Below are 18065 nucleotides of genomic sequence, written 5' to 3' on the forward strand. Positions count from 1 at the left end.
CATAATTTCCAGGGTTGTACGTCTCCCTGGCAATGTGGAAGAACATGACTCCCGAGGATAAGCCTAGGATTGACAATGCCTGCTTGACCACAAAGGGGATAAGAAATGTAACAAAATGTGGTTTCATTGGCTAACAGATTTCAAATGGAGTTGAGAGGCTATTCTGGAGGTTACCCTTAGGCAAGCTTCAGCTGGATATTGCAAATGACCACAATATGCCACGCCCCAACCAACAGTATTCCTGAAAAACCTCAAGAATACCCAGGGGTCTACGTGAGATTCTACAAAAGTTTCACTCACTGAGTTTACTTTTCAGAAACTTAAAACTCCAGATTGTTCCTATGCCAGATAAGTCCAGAAACCCAGAGGTACCATTCTCTCCAAGAACATCAGCCAGTTGCATCCTCCTATCTCATACTGTCAACACCCCTTTTCAACACGAAGAAGTTAGAATGGTCATTGCCCAGATATCCTTGAAGACTGAGAAAATGATCAAATGAGAGGGAGGACTTGTAACAGAGAAGTTAGAATTTAACAAGTGATTATGACTACTGAACCATTATGTAAATATTCCTTTTTAGTTTCTAGTACATTAGAATAGTCAGAAAGAAATACCTGAAACTGTGGAACTGTAATCCATACCATACTTTGAAATTTCCTCTATAACTACATGTTAAACTGTACTTTGAAATTTATCACTTTTCTGCATATATGTTATATTTCACAATTTAAAATGTTTTAAAAAAAGACAACTCAAAAACTGGGCAAAAGATTTGAGTAGATATTTCTCCAAAGAGGATATAAAAATGGCTTTTAAAAAAGCATATGAAAAGGTACTCAATATCACTAGCTATTAGGAAAATGCAAATAAAAACCACAATGAGACACCATTTCACACCCACTAGAATGGCTACTATTTTAAAAAAAGAGAGAAAATTACAAGTGCTAGAGAAATTGTGGAGAAACAGGAACACTTATTCATTGCTGTTGGGAATATAAAATGGTACAGCTGCTGTGGAAGACAGTTTGACAGTTCCTCAGATAGCTTAGTATTTAATTATCACATGTCCCAGCAATCCTTCTACTTGGTATATACCTAAAAGAAATTAACGCAGGGAGTCAGAGATTTGCACACTATTGTTCACAGTGGCATTATCACAATTGCCAAAATACAGAAAAAAACAACCCAGGTGTCTATCAACCAATGAATGGTTAAACAAAATGTGGTATATCCATACAGTGGAATATTATTCAGCCATAAAAAGGAGCGAAGTCCTGATACAGGTGACAACATAGATCAACCCTGAAAATATCATGGTGAGTGAAATATAACAGTGTATGATCTCACTGATACAAAATAAATAGAATAAGCAAACTCATAGAGTTACAATCAAGAAAACAGGTTAACAGGGAGGGACAGGGTTGGGGGTAATGAATGGGGGTTAATGCTTAATTTGTACAGGTTGATGGCAAAATTTTGGAAATGGATAGTGGTGGTAATAGCACAAAATTTGTGAGTGCAACAGAGCTGAAATACATATGTGAATGTGGTTAAAAGGAAAAATTTTAGGTTGTACATATGTTACTAGAACAAAAATGTCAAAGAAAAACAACCTAGGACCGTACAATACAATGAATCTTATTGTAAACAATGGACTACAGTTAATAGAACAATTATTAAAGAATAAATGTACTTCACTAATGCAAGGTATTAATAGGGTGGTATATGGGGCAAAAATACACCCTAATATAAACTGAGTATAGTTAATAGTGCAATTCTAATACTCTTTCATCAGTTCTAGCAAAGTTACCACACAAATGCAAAGTGTTAATAATGGGGGAAGACGGGTATATGGAATGCTGTATTTTTTCCATCCATGATTCTTCTGTAAACCTACAACTTCTCTAATCAAAACAACAACAAAACTGCATTAGTATATGCGTAAAGACACGGGAATCCGAATTCACCTCAGCAGACTAACACTGTGCAGTTGCTAATGCCCCGACATTTTTATTAGCAATAATCTCTGCTTTCTGATTATCTACAGATTCAAGACCACATAATCCTCCTCTACGTCAGAGAAGGGAGGGAGAGGGAGAGCAAACAGGCTAAGAGGCTCTAAATCCCTCCTAACACTTGCTTCTTCCCCATCAGCAAGATTAGAACAGTCAGCAGCCGTCTGCCTCCGTGTTCAGACCCCAAAGGCCCTGGGCCTGTGGAACGGCGGCTCAGAGCGCAGGGCCTGGGACCGTGCATTTTCTGGTCCAGGCTCACCTCTCTAAAGTAGTGCAAGGCACGTGACCAGCCATCCTTCTGGCCGTGAGCAGGCCAGGGATCCTAGGACAGCCAGGAAGGAAAAGCAAAGAGCCCACCTCCCCCAGCCATGCTGAAACAGAGCGAGAGGAGGCGGTCTTGGGGCTACAAACCCTGGAACTCTACGGAGAGTGAGGATGCGCTCCATGCGGGGGGCAGCCAACACCGCAGGAGCATCTGCTCCCTGGGAGACCGCTCTGGCTCCCAGGCTAGCATCCAACACTGGACTGAGGGCAACTATAACTACTACATAGAGGAGGACGATGAGGAGGAGGGTCAGTGGGAAGACGACCCAGCTGAGGAGGCCCAGCAGCCAGAGGAGGCTGCCACCACCCAGCCGGAGCTCTGCAAGAACCCGTCGACCCCGTCGTCCATGCTAAACGTGAACGTGGGCGGCCACAGCTACCGCCTGGACTACCTCGAGCTGGCCTCTTACCCCAAGACGCGCCTGGGCCGCCTGGCCACCTCCACCTGCCGCAGCCGCCAGCTGGGCCTGTGCGACGACTATGAAGCGCAGACGGACGAATACTTCTTCGACAGAGACCCTGCGGTCTTCCAGCTAGTCTACAACTTCTACGCATCCGGCGTGCTGCTCGTGCGCGACGAACTGTGCCCCCGCAGCTTCCTGGAGGAACTGGGCTACTGGGGCGTGCGGCTCAAGTACACGCCGCGCTGCTGCCGCATCTGCTTCGAGGAGCGGCGCGACGAGCTCAGTGAGCAGCTCAAGATCCAGCGCGAGCTACGCGCGCAGGCGCAGGCTGAGGAGACCGAGGAGCTCTTCCGCGACATGCGCTTCTACGGCCCGCAGCGGCGCCGCCTCTGGAACCTCATGGAGAAGCCTTTTTCGTCGGTAGCCGCCAAGGCCATAGGGGTGGCCTCCAGCCTCTTCGTGCTCATCTCCGTCGTGGCGCTGGCGCTCAACACCGTGGAGGAGATGCGGCAACAGGCAGAGCAGGACGCGGGCGGAGGCGACCCACGGCCCATACTGGAGCACGTGGAGATGCTGTGCATCGCCTTCTTCACCCTCGAGTATCTGCTGCGCCTAGCCTCCACGCCCGACCTGCGGCGCTTCGCGCGCAGCGCCCTCAACCTGGTGGACCTGGTGGCCATCCTGCCGCACTACCTGCAGCTGCTGCTCGAATGCTTCACCGGCGAGGGCCAGCGGCACGGCAAGGGCTCGCCACGGGAGCACGAGCTTGAGACGATGGACCGCGTGGGCAAGGTGGGTCAGGTGCTGCGCATCATGCGCCTCATGCGTATTTTCCGCATCCTCAAGCTGGCGCGCCACTCCACTGGACTGCGCGCCTTCGGCTTCACGCTTCGCCAGTGCTACCAGCAGGTGGGCTGCCTGCTGCTCTTCATCACCATGGGCATCTTTTCCTTCTCTGCAGCCGTCTACTCTGTGGAGCACGATGTACCCGGCACCAACTTCACCAGCATCCCTCACGCCTGGTGGTGGGCTGCGGTGAGTCCCATGGCCTCCGGACCTGCCCGCCCTCCTCCCCCAGCCCCAGAAACTGGCCTTCCCTTTCCATACATATCAGCCACTGGGACAAAGCCCTGATCGTTAACCCTGTTTTGCAGAACGACCACTGTTTTCTCCACCCCATCGCTGCCTCCGGTTTACAAACCAACGGGGTGACCCAAGTGCTGTCAGGGGCGGTTGAGTCTTTTGGAAGCAGTAGTGGTGTTAAGGGGTTGTAAAAACATAGATACTGTAGTCCAGTGAGTAATTGAACTTGATTTGCTTCTAGGAATCTCCAAATCTAGATTTAGTCTTAAAACCTTTGACAGGTGCATTTAAAGGAGAATGATTATTCATGTATATGGGAAGCTTTATTATCATCGTCATTATTTACCACTAACTGAGCACCTATTGTGCTAAGAGTATAAAGTTTATTTCATTTCAGCATCACAATCCTGTGTGGTGGTTACTACCAGCATTTAAAGATCAGGGAATAACAAGCTAGAAATGGCTTCAACTTCTGAAGGAAATTGGGGTCCAAGGAGGGAAAGTGACATACTTATCTAGGGTCACAGTTCAGTGGTAGATTTAGGCAGGGTAAGAAGTAAAACTTGGTCAGAAATGTTGACCCTAACTGACAGCCCACTTCCCCCACTTTGGGCTAAATGGGAGTGTGGACAGAAATATCTAAAGCTGAAAATTGCTCCAACTTCACTAAATTTCTTTCAGGACCAGCTATTATGACCCCATTTTATAGCTAGAAGAATCAAGGTGCAGAGAGTTTGCATGTAGACACACAGCCAGAGGTACCAGAGCCAGCAATGAAATGCATGCCCTTTTCACTCCCCAGCACTGCTTCTTCTAGACTTTAGTTCTTTTGCTTAATTTGTATAGTTAATGTATCAGTTATATTTGTCATTGTTTTCTTTGGCATTTGCCTTTTTTATAATTATTTATGCTATTTACTCAAATATTCATATTTCTGGTAGGCTAGATTGAATCCGTGGTTATAAAATGTTGATTTGGATCTTCTCAAATCAATGAATAATTTGTCATGTCTCCATAGGAAAAAAAAAAGAGGTGTATTCCTTATTTTTTTTTTAAAAAATAGATTATAATAACATAAAGACATTAAACAAATATAACCAGAGTAGATATTTTCAACATTAACATTGGGTATGTCAGAACCCACAGTCTGGAGTGAACTTCTGAGAAAAACCAGTCCAGGGCTTTTAACAGCATAGGGGAAGATGTAGAGCCCCTGATTCTAGTCCCGGGTCTGCCAATAATTAATTGTGACCTTAAGTAATTAACTGTGACACCTTGCCCCACCACTCCCTGTCCTCAGTCTCCTCGTCTCTAAAAGGGAGGTTGGAATTGTAGAGCTCTACGATTAATTAGTCTTCTTTCCTTGAAAGCAGAGAGCTTATATGTACACAAGGATGTATGCCCTTTCTTCAGTGACAGGGTGACGTTAGGCTCCTCCTAAAGAACTAAGCAAGTGCTGTTTCTCTGATCATATTCCAAATGACATAAGGTCATCCCCATAATAGATAAACTGTGTCTATAGATGGACTGATAGAGGATGATTTGTCCCCAGCAAGTAATATTTACTTTGGAGGTGAGTAAAGCAGAAAGGAGAAAGAGCAAATCCACATGCTAACAGTATATACAAAGATTTACAGAGTCAAATTTCCATTCATGAGAATATCTTAAAAGGCTAGTGTATATAGACACTGGACCTGTGGATTCTTTAAACTCTTTTAACTACCATTTTAACACATAAACTTTTTACTTTTGTATATTAATATAAAGACTTTGATAAGAATTCTATTACAAGTATCGGGTTTCTACTTAAAAAAAAAAAAGCAATTTCCTGAAGTGAATGCCCGTTGATCACATTTAATTTCTTGATTGGTTTAGTGCACAATAAAGTTTAAAACTTCCAAAATTTCCCTTTTACTTCTACTGAAATTACTTTACTCAAAATAAGTTTTCCATAAATTTTACAACAAAAATTGACCATTCAGATTTTATCCATAACATGTTTTGCCAAATATTGTTTTTGCCAATGTGAGTTTTCTTTTGAGGCCATTATTTCTATCAGACACTATTTTCACAGGCCAGATTTTGCACATTTCAACCTTACTATGTGCAGTCCTAGCCTTGTCCATTTTATTCTCCAAGAATTATTTATACCAATAAAAGTCATTAAAAATTAGATAAAAGAATTATAATTTGTATTTGTTTCTAAACTACTCTATGAAAACAACAGGAGCAATTTCTCTAGAATATTCTAAGACTACTCTAATCCCCAGGGCTGATATATTATTACTCCAGTTCTTCTCTATACTTCTGATTACATTGCATATTGCTTACTAAGGTCTATAAACGCAATAGAACAAAGAGAAAAGAACACTGTCAAAAAGATATGGAGAAATATCTTTTTTCTTTTATAAAGACGCAAAGTGAAAAGATACAAAATATTAGGACCAATTCCTCATGTAACCCACCAAAATCCATCTTATTCATTTGTTGAGCAAAGATTTTATTTTGAGCACCTTCAGTGTGCCAAGTGGTGTTCTAAACACTAGGAATATAAGAGGGAAAAAAAAGCAGGGGGTGAGGTTCCTCCATCGTGGAGCTTCCATTCTAGTGGAGAAAAAACAGTAAAAAATAATTTCACATATTGATGTGTTCTTATGTAAGATAATAGGATAGAGAATGACGTGGGTGGTAGAAGAATGGGATAATCAGAAAGTCTTCTCGGAGAAGATGGCATGTAAGCTGAAATTTGAACCATAAGAAGAAACTCGTCTGAATACACATGACTAAACAGACATAAGAATCTGAGAAGTGGAATCCTGCAAGTTACTCTCATCCAATGGTGTCCAACCATTATTGATCATATACCTCATAATGTAAACAATTTCAAGCACACATCCATGATAAATGTATATTTAATTATTTATAAATTGTATAATTTTATCAGTTATGTATTGCCACAATAATGCCCCATCACATCCAAAATCTCGGTGGCTAAAAACAGTAAGCATTTATTTATTTATTTCATGAGTTTGCAAGTCAGTGACTTAGGCTGGGGTCAACTCGAAAGTTCTTCTAATTTTGCTAGTCTCACTCACATGCTGATGATTAGCTGACTGGCAGCTGGGGTGAAGGGGAAGATGGGACCACATATCTCTCGTCCTCCAGCAGGCATGTATACACGGTGGTGGCACAGAGCAAGAAAGAGTGTGCAAGCCCAATCATGCAAGCACTTTATATTATTCTGTTCACGCCATTTGTTCAACCCATTGGCCAAAGCAAGTCACAAGACCAAAATCAGAGTCAAGGGGCAGGGCATGTTAGCCCACCTGCTGTAGGAGTGCACCACAAAGTTATAGGACAAAGAACTGGGATACAGGGAGACATAAATAATTAGATCCAGTAATACAATCATTGTCCTGGAGTAATGTTACTGCTTGTTCTAGTTTGCTAATGCTGCTGGAATGAGAAACACCAGAAATGGATTAGCTTTTATAAAAGGGGGTTTATTTAGTTACAAAGTTACAGTCTTAAGGCCATAAAGTGTCCATCAACAAAGGGTACCTTCACTGGAGGATGGCCAATGTGTCCGGAAAATCTCTGTTAGCTGGGAAGGCATATGGCTGCTGTCTAGTCCAAAATTCTGGTTTCAAAATGGCTTTCTCCCAGGACATTCCTCTCTAGGCTGCAGTTCCTCAAAAATGTCACTCTTAGTTGCTCTTGGGGTGTTTGTCCTCTCTTAGCTTCTCCAGAGCAAGTCTGCTTTCAGTGGCCGTCTTCCAACTGTCTCTCATCTGCAGCTCCTGTGCTTTCTTCAAAGTGTCCCTCTTGGCTGTAGCTCCTCTTCAAAGTGTCACTCACAGCTGCAGAGCGTTCCCTCTGTCCATCAGCTCATTTATATGGCTCCAGTGACTCAATTTGGACCCACCCTGAATGGGCAGAACAACACCTCCATGGAAATTATCCAATCAGAGTCATCACCCACAGCTGGGTGGGGCACATTCCAAAGAAACACTCAAAGAATTACAATCTAATCAACACTGATAACGTCTGCTCACACAAGATTACATCAAAGATAATGGCTTTTGGGGGACACAGTATATTCAAACTGGCACACTGCTCAAAAACATTATGCAGATCAGAAAACATATACTTCTAAATTGAAATTTTAAAGATGAGATAAAGAAAAACATGATTAGTATTTTCTTCTGTCACTCTAGTGCTGTATCCATTTTGGAATATTCACCCGCCTTATAGAGACAGATTCTCTAATCTAGTCTATGTTTTCCATACTTTGTTTTCAGTACTCTATTTTCAGTACACTCAGAGAACTCCAAATCTGACTTTGCTTTTAATGATCCCCTCTCTCCATGCCAAGGATCCTGCAACTTTCCCTTTTAATTCAACTCAGAGTTCTAAGAGAAATAGAGTAATTTTCATTTTTGTGAATTTCTCTACAGCTGCAAAACAAGTCCCTTATGGACAGTTATGTATGCAAATGCTCATGCATTAGAATATAAGATAGACCTGTCTTACTGGTCTGTCAAGTGGAGGATATTTGTGAGCATAAATGTAATAGGAAACATATGTAAAATGCTAACCTATAATAGGTCTGCAATAAATAGAAGTTACCATATCTGGGTGGTTGATGGTCTTTAGCAAATGGAAGCAATAACCTTTGCTTCCAGATTCATTTGTGGGGAAAATAAAACAGAAGTGATTCCTTCTCTACTGTAGAAAATAGAGAGACTGTGATACAAACAAAAGGACCAGCTGTTCTGGCCTGGGAGAGCTTCTGAGTGTTCAGACAAACAGGCCTACATCTGGAGCACATCCAGCCATGGTGGGGCTGCTCGGCTTGCAGGGGTGTGGGAAATGCATGGCACAGCTCAAAAAGAACAATTAGGTCTATGATGAAGCTATAATCTTTGGCCTCCTGTGTGGGTATGTTTTGAAGTAGAAAAGGGCAATTGGACCATTCAACAAACCACTTCCTTCTGAGCTTTCCAGAATAATTTAAAGCTGTAGAAACCAAAAAGGAAACCATGGCATGAACTGATTCCTGCAAAAACTTACAAAAACTCTTCAAAATGAAAACTTACTTTTTTAGCTGGGACATCAGGTACTTGTGCCGCAAAGACTGTGCTGCCATCTTTGTTTACCTAAAGTAAGTTATCATTCCCTCGCAAATAGGAGACCCTTACAAGATTAGTGCGATATTTTTTTTTTTTTTGATTGATTGATTAGTTGATTGCTTTGAGGCAATCCATCTGGAAGGTGAATCAGGTTACAGTCAGGAAAACAGAAAGCAAACTGGGTGTTTCAAATAGAGAATTTGATAAGGGGAAATAGATACCTAGGTGTTAGAAGGCTGGAAGAGCAAAGGAAGAAGCTGAGCTAACCCAAAGGTTGGTAAATGGAGGAAAGAGCTATCAACCCTAGAACAGAGGGAACAAAGAGGAGAAGGTAGAACCTAGGAGCACAGAAGAGGAGCCACTGTGTAGCTACTACAGGGATCCCTAAGACGGCACCATGAGGTTGGTGCTGGGACAGCCAGAAGATGCATGAGCCATAGCTATCTCTGGTTATTGGAGGGATGATGGCAGAAACCAGAAGTAGAAATGTAGACCCTTATCTCCTCTTTCCAGCTTCCAGTTTCCTAGCCACATCTCACATTAGCAGAACATAACCAGAAGACAGTGGTCAGGGGAGTCTGGGAAATGTAGTCTGCAGACTCCCAGTTGCAGAATTACAGACAAGGGTACAGAAGGGTGGTGGGTTTGGGATAGAGGGACAACAGATAAATATCTGGCAGATAAGGCATTAAAATTATCCTGGCAACTTAAGAAATAGCAGAGGAGCTATAAATGAGGCAAAAGCTCTTAGGTACTTTATGACTTTTGATCTAGTGAGATACTGATTTGGAGGTGGCTGCCTTTTATCTCTTTAAACTATGATCCTGTTGGCCAGGGCATGATGTAATTGTAGAGGGCAGGGAAAAGTATCAAGTAAGCTGAGGATGCTGACCATCATTATTGTGTACCTTGCTATGGTGAGATTAATAGATCCCCAAACATGCTTTTGTGGTTTTTCCTTATACTTTGCACATCACCCCCTTACTGTAACACTTATGTACATGTCAGAACTTTAATATATCAGTGAGGGCTGTTCTCTTCAAGGTGACAACAACATCACCTCATTCTAATAGCACTTCCACTGATGTCAACATGCTTGGAATTCCACTGAGGAATTATCTGCAGAATCTGTGACATGTCCATTTGCTTCTTGTAAATCTTTACCTTTTTGTGGGTGGATTCAATATTTTTAAATTGAATTTAAGATTGACACCAAGAGTTAACCATCAAGGTGGATAAGACCACTTGTATCAAGGTCATGCCACTGAATCGTCTGCGCAGATTATATTCTGAAAAAGGAATTCCAAAAATGTTTGTAGCAACAACAGCATGGATGGGATAAGTACAGCCTTTGAAGCTGAATTCTTTGAAAGACAGTATGTATTTCGGTGTGTATTAATTTTAGCCAAAATTGTCAGTCTTTACCATCTCACATTCTTTGGGAAAACTAGAAGGGGTTTTAGTTATTTTTGAAATATCAATTTTATTTCTTAGGATCATAATTACTAAAGGCATGGACTGCTGCATGCCGAGACTTAATCTATGTCTAGTTCATTATGAGAGAAACAAACATTTCTTGTTGCATGAGAAATTCAAGCGTAGTCATTCTAAAGAGTTGGAGAAAAAAAAATGGATTCTTGTTCTCCTTGTAATGCTTGGCAGGCCAGGATTTGCTTATTAGTGGGTGAACTTCTGAGGGAAAGTCACATTCTGGTTTTTGGGACACAAAGGATTGGGGAAATATGTAAGTTTTCAACAGAATGGTAAGTTTCCAGTTTACAGAGTGGTTAAGCTGAGCCAGCCAGTTTTTCCAAGATATTAAGATGGTTTGCAGAAGTTTTGCTCACATTTCCAGCTCAACTCTTGCTAATATGAGAACTCTCTCCATGAGGTCACTTGGATCAGCCTAGGGCCTTCTATTTTAAATGCCCATCCAGGATGAAATGGTTTGACCTGTGGAACATGGAGAAAAGGTTCCCTAAAACCAAGAAACCCCAAGTTCCTATCAGAGACAAGGAGCAAGAAGCAGAATATTTGTTCAATCCACAAAACAGACAATGCATAAAATATATTGGGAATAAGTTTGTGGGGACCAGTCCCACATAGCCTCCTGGCAGAAGAGAGATTTCCTCTGAAGGAGAAGAGAGATCCAAGACATACAAAGATTGAGACCATACTATGCACATTAAATATTTACTATTCCTTAGGCCAATTCTCTTTCTTTTGACTTTTTGCTCAAGAGTCAGCAAACAAACAAAAATTGGGGTTGGAAGTGAAATGAAGCCAGTGTGGGTGGGGTTTGAGCAAAATTTTAAAATAGGCACTTTGTCTTAATTATTGTCCATGCTCTCTATCCTCCCACCTCCGACAGACAGGACCTGTGAGATACTGGTTTACTCCAAGTCCTCTATTTTGGCCTTTCATGAATTCCTCCAGTTCTAAAGCTACCCCTTCTTAACATTCACCCTATGTTCAAACTCCCTTTAGGCATCTTCCAGAGAAAAATAGACTGAACTAAACATTCGTTCATAAGTATGAGTGATAGTTTTATTGACATATGAAAGCTATTATTCAGCTCATACACCTGGACAGAAATCTGACTCAGGTTCTTTTACTTTTGATTGTAGCCAATGACAAGAAACACACATGCATGCCATGCACACACACATATACACAAATGCAAACAGACTTTGAGGTTAACCTACAATCTGACTTTATCACTACCTCTCATCACCCTTTGGTCCAGACTGTGGGAAAATGAGATTCCCTACTCAAGTGCTAGGGCACCCCACCCGCTCTCTCTCACACAGCATTGGGCAGTAACCAGAGGAGCTGGCTTCCACACCTGCATATCTAATAAGCATAAGAACTAACATCATTGCTCACATACCCTGTGCCAGGCCCCCTTCAATTCCCATAACAACCCCATGAGGTAGGTACAATTATTTCCCCCTCATTTCAAAAGCAGAAACAGGCATAGAGAATTTAGGTGACTTGCCCAAGTCACATAGCTGGGAAGTGGATTCAGACCCCACATGGTCTAGTGCCATTCCTAATTCCTTAACCTAGTCTTCACCATCCTGCCTCTCTTAAATGCTTGCTTGAATTCTACCACTGTGGGAAGAGGTAGCGCATCCCAAGCAGGTCTGTCCTGGAGATGGAGCCTTGAGAGAGAGTGTGTCACCCACCCAAAAGAGGAGGTGCAACCTTTCCTTATATATGGGCTGGATGTAGCTGTGGTTCTTATCAGCTCCACCAGATGTGCCCAGCTAGCTCACTTCTCCATTTTATGCTAAGCACACTTATTGTCAATCACATTTTTTCTGAAATTCAAACAATCTTACATCATCAAAACAAAAATATTTGCATTTTTAGCTAATGGCTATTTTGGTACTGGTCAGCAAGGTGATTTTGTACACTGCCATCTACTGGAAAATCATGGCAATAACCATACACATCAAGGAAGCAAATGGTATCCCTGGAGTTGGGCAACGCTTAACTGTTGTAAATAACTGCTCTGCCTAAAGGCTTCTGTTAATTTAGCCAATATTCTGGGACCATGGGAATCTTAGTACATGAGGCATAAAAAATGGGCCCTAAGGGATTTTCCCAGGATTTTCTCTGACTACACTGACTCTCTAGTCCCTCTGGTAACTGCATTTTAAAACAGAAGCTTGTTAACCTAAATAAATCTCTAATTAGTGGAATTTAAAGCAGTGTGGCAAGAGTGATGGGAAGAATTTCATGGAGAGTGAACATCTTTTACAGTCAGTGATGTCTCACAAAAGTCCCTTTGCAAAATAACTAGTGTGTTTTTCCAGACTTTGCAATCTTCATATAAAATATCTCATTTGAATTGCATAACAACTCTGAGAAATATTATAATTGTCTCCATTTTAAAGAGAAGATGAGAGAAGGATGACGAAGGAGTTTGTTTAATGCCTTCTATGTACCTGATACTGTGTTAAGTGCTTTTTATTCAATATCATATTTAGTCTTCATGAAAATCCTAAGAGTTGGGTAATCCTCCTGTTTTAGACAAAGAAACCAAGGCCCAGAGGATCTGGTTGTCTTGCTCATCTGGGAAGGGTCAGAGTTAGGATTTGAACAGATCTGACTGGTTCTAAGCTGGGCTTTTTCCAGTACATACCTCATATAGGCAACCCAGATACTCCTGTCCTAAAGCTGTCCCCACCTGAGGGGAGGCAAGGACTGCCATTTATTGAGCAAATTCTTTACCAAGCACTTTATATATGTTACCATATGTGCTCTTCACAACAACTCTTTAAAGTAGGTATTATTTCTCCCATATTGTATATAAGAAAACTTATAAAAGATAGTCAGGACTTAAACCCAAGTCTTCCAGCTTGAAATTTTATGTTCTTTCCATGACACAAGTCCTACAGGTAAACTTTTGGTACCTCCTAAAGCTGGCTCCGTCAGGAGCTTTATACAACCCACATGTACCTTCAGAGAGAGGGAGAGGACAACTCCCTGTCTGCTTTTCTCCTTTCTCTCCTCCCCCACGGTGCTAACAATCCCATTCTGCTTCCTTCCTATACAGGTGAGCATCTCCACAGTGGGCTATGGAGACATGTACCCAGAGACCCACCTGGGCAGGCTTTTTGCCTTCCTCTGCATTGCTTTTGGGATCATCCTCAATGGGATGCCCATCTCCATCCTCTACAACAAGTTCTCAGATTACTACAGTAAGCTCAAGGCATATGAGTACACCGCCATACGGAAGGAGAGGGGGAAGGTGGACTTCATGCAGAGAGCCAAGAAGAAGATGGCTGAGTTCTTGGCTAGAAGCAATTCACAGTCCATCCCAAGGCAAGAGAATTAATATTTCATAGGACAGGTAGATCCCATGGACTTCAAGACTGCCTTGCTCCCTCTTTTTTAAATTATCAGGATTAGCAGTTGAAAGCACACATGAAACAAACATACATAAAGGGTATTCAGTTCACAAAGTTCTACCTCTAGAAATGCTCATTTTAGGCTCAAACTCAGACTGTCTAGTATTGCTCTCAACTGGGTTGTATGTGAGAGTCTGGCTTTTGCAATGACATTGAAAACTCCTTGACAGGAGCCATGTCAGGCTTCTCTTGAAATTTCTCATGGCACCAGCTCAATAAATATTTTTGGACTTCAATGCAACGTAAATATTCTCAAGTCAATTGAAGAAAAAATTCTTAGTTTTCCACAGAAAGGAGTGTTGCAGCAAGAACTCTGTGGCCTTTGGAATTAGACTGGCCTTGGTAAGAATCCTAGATTGAACAGCTTTATGACTGGGGCAAGTAACGTTAACCCTTTGAGCCTGTTTCTTCAACTATAAAATGTAGGTAATAAGACCTATCTTGTAATATAATTGTGAGGATTGGAGATAATATTTGTAAATTCTCAGTAAATGGTAGCAGTTAAAATTATTTGAATGGCTGTTTTCTAGTAGATTCTGTAGACAAGTGGTTCTCAACCATGGGGTGATTTTGGACCCCAGGGAACATTTAACAATGTCTAGAGACATTTTTACTTGGAATGACTGGCGGGGGAGTACGATGGTACTGGCATCCAGTGTGTCAAGGCAAGGATATTCCTCAACTTCCAACCTTGCACAAGCCCCTCCCTCTCCAACAAAGAATGATCTGACCCCAAAAGTCAATAGTGCTGAGGTTGAGAACCTGGGTCTGAGTTAACCTGGGAGCCTCCAGACTTGCCCCGAATGCCAGGTCCATGAAACATTCCAAAGGGTGCTACTCCTTCCCTCCCTTGAAAGGAATTCTCACACTGTCCTCACTTCTTCAGTGCTCCTTTCCATGAGGAAAACCCTGCATTTTGGACAAATGCTCTGGGCCAAGCACTGAACAAAGAGAATGGCCCAATTCCCACAGGAAGTGTGTTCTTTCTCCCCACCCCCTTTTTCTCTTACTTCCATTCTCTCTCTACACGACTATTGTAAATTTAGGTACTGGAAATTAAGCCTCGTTTGACCTGAGCAGAGATGGCCCTTGTAGGTGGGGCTGGGCTTGCTGACCATCAAATTGGTTTCAGAGGCCTACACTTGTGTCATAAAAATAAGTGTAATCATTTTGTGAGTTCTTAAAATGACAGGTACTGTGGTTATAAATAGTATATAGCTTCCTCTAATCTTCAATACATACCTGAATAAGATACTGTATTCCAGAAAGAAACAAAGGCTTAGAAAGGGTAAATAATTCATCCAGATTTTCACACAGGACTGGGGCTTCAAACCCAGATCTATCTGATTCCTAAAGCTCTTGCTCTAAGTCTACACTTGTGGTCTCCAACAGCATCAGCATCACCTGGAGGGCTTGTTAAAGCACTGAGTGCTGAGTTCCACCCGCAGAATTTCTGATTCAGTAGGTCTGGGTGGGACCTGATGATTTGCATTTCCAACAAGTACCAGGCGATGCTGCTGCTGCTGGTCCTGGGCCCACCACCAAGAACCACAAGTCTTAATCACCACTCTCCCTCCCACAAGGAGCTATGATGATAAATTTGGGGTGCAGTTGGCAAAAGGTACATAGATCTCCCTCCCTATTACTCCCAAGCTTCCTTAATATCATCATAATAAACTAATAATTTTTAAAACAGAAGTATGTCCTAAGTATGGCATGGTATATACTTCTACTAAAAAATCATTTGTTGTTTACCTGAAATTCTAATTTAACTGGGCATAATATATTTTTCATTTGCTAAATATGGAAACCCTATACTATTGCTTTTGAGATTCAAAGTTTCCTCCTATGGATATAAATTACTCCCAAGTCCTCAAACCCAGTCCAGACAGCAGGCCCTTCAGCCAGGGGGTACTTCTCTCCCCTGTTGCCAAATAAAAAGCGGGGGAGTTTTGAATGAGGCTCCTAGACAGATGCAATCACAAAAATAGAGTTAACATGTGCAAGAGGACTGGAGCACAGCTTATATGACCACCTGACACACTCACTTTAGCAGCCACCCGTTCCTGGTCCAGCCCCCCCAGTTTCCCTCCTGTAGCCTTCCTGGTCCTTCTGAGTGGAGGGGCTTGTTCATGAAGTGCTGGCTGCCAAGGCTGTTAAAGGACGTGGGGAATAGGAAAGGGCCAATGTCTGTCACCCCACCCTCTGCTCAAGGTCCAGAGAAACTGACCCAGACTCACCTAGCAGAAGAGACTCCTTGAGAGGAAGGGGTGGGGAATACTGGGGCGTGGGTGTGTTGCAGGCAGGTCATGGTGAAGATAATGAACTCCTCCAGGTCCCTGGGAGGGTTATCTGGGAAATGGCAGCAGCCCCCTCCTCCCAATATCCTGGCCACACCTGCTTAGGCAGCTGTGTGCTATCCCAGGTGAGTGAGATTGACAGATGGAAAGGAATTCAAACAAAAGGAACTAACTTTGCATGCGCCCCACTGTGTGCCAAGAATAGAACCAACATTATCTCATTTAATCATTCAACAGCCCTATGAAGCAGGTTTCAGAGTGGTCAGTTACACTTATTCATACTGAACTTGGCACAGGTTTTAGGGTCAGATCTGGGTTTAAAACCTGGCTCTGCACTTACTATGAGGTGGAACCATATGAAATGGCCATTTCATAGTCCAAAACGGCAAAATACTGGCAATTTCATATGATTCAACCTAACAGTTTTATGGCCTTGCGCAGGTCACTTAATTTCTTGTAGCCTCAGTTTCTGCATGTAAAAATGGAGATGACAATATTGTCTTCCTCAGGTTTGTGATGATAATTAAATGATTTAATTATTTAAAACATTTAGCAGACCTAAATAAATGAGGGCTGCTATTATTATCATCATCATCACTATCGTGCTGTCTGCATGGGCCAGAGTCACTTGTCATTGAGGAGTGGACTCTGTGTGTGAAGGCAGCTTTTGAATCCTGTTGCCAACCCCCCCTAGCTGATTCCAGGCCATGCACAGGATCTAGCCCAGTCTGTCTAATAGAACTTACTGCAAAAACAGAAACATTACACACCGTCTAATAGGGTAGCACATTTGGCTATTCAGCACTTGAAATGTGGCTAGTGTTGCTGGGGAGCTAAATTTTAAATTTTATTTACTTTTAATTAATTTCATTTTTAAATAGCCATATGTGGCTAGTGGCTGTCATATTGGACAATGCAGATCTAGGTCTTTCTGCTTCTGCCTCATGCTAGCAGCCGCTGTGACATCAGGAGGGGTGTTTAGCTTTGTGTGGAGGAGGGAGACCAAGGGAATGAAGAAGCCACGGTCCAGAAGCTTGATGGATTTTCAGGACAACACACACCACATTGGAAGTAGAGGTGGTCTATCTGTTAGGTGGACTGGAATGGCCTACCGTGTTAAAGAAGAAAGAGGACAAAACCTTCAAGTGTATGAGCAGAAAAAAAAAAATCTCTGAAAGGCCCATCCAGGTGGGAAGACACCATCACAAAAGAGGGTCCCAAGAAGCCAACATTTACCTGAGAGACTGCTGGGCTCCTTCCTTGTGCAGGCCCGAGGCCAAACCTGATCTACCTAAACTCCTAACTCAAGCTGATCAAAATGCTTGCCTCATTTTATCTCAGCTTCATGGAAATAAGTGGACATGTTCCCAAGAAACTTTTCCAACAATTAAGGGAAAGCATTAGGTTATCACTTAAGAAAAAAACAAAAAAACACATTACCAAAGACTCTCGGTCCACAATTCCAGGAAAGTAGGCTTACATTTTGCTGTGCTCTAAATTGCCTTCTCTGCAGCTAACATCCTGGTGCTCAAAGATGAAGGTGAAGCGTCATCTCTTACACTCCATCCTGGCTTCCTTCCCTCCCTCTTCTCTGACCTTCTCCTCTGATAAGACTTCTTTAAAACTCATGTGAGTTTTGTATCCTACTTTGTATTTCCATTCTTACTTACTGGGTCTCTCCATTTGCCCTTCCGGAGTCATTATTTACCCTTCTCTGCCCTGCTGCATGGCTCAAGGGGGCTGTTCCCATGAACTGTATCCCTCACATTCTTTTGTCCTCTGGAGGGATCACAGTGGGGGGTGGAGAAGGGGGCATTTTCAGGGTATTTACCCCCTACCTTTTCCCTGTCTGGCTTTAACTTGTGCAGAGGCCAAGTTCCTCCAGTC

The 18065-nt window shown here is 42.5% G+C and overlaps 1 protein-coding gene across 1 annotated transcript; it reads left to right on the forward strand.

Moving 5' to 3' along the window:
* Positions 1-2384: 2384 nt before the first annotated feature.
* KCNV2 (potassium voltage-gated channel modifier subfamily V member 2) lies at positions 2385-13805 on the forward strand. The gene is made up of 2 exons (XM_037850909.1): positions 2385-3779; positions 13524-13805. The coding sequence occupies exons 1-2, from the start codon at positions 2385-2387 to the stop codon at positions 13803-13805; spliced, it is 1677 nt and encodes a 558-aa protein (XP_037706837.1).
* The last annotated feature ends 4260 nt before the right edge of the window (positions 13806-18065 follow it).

The sequence above is a fragment of the Choloepus didactylus genome, chromosome 10, assembly GCF_015220235.1.
Source record: "Choloepus didactylus isolate mChoDid1 chromosome 10, mChoDid1.pri, whole genome shotgun sequence".
NCBI classification, from domain to species: Eukaryota; Metazoa; Chordata; class Mammalia; order Pilosa; family Megalonychidae; genus Choloepus; species Choloepus didactylus.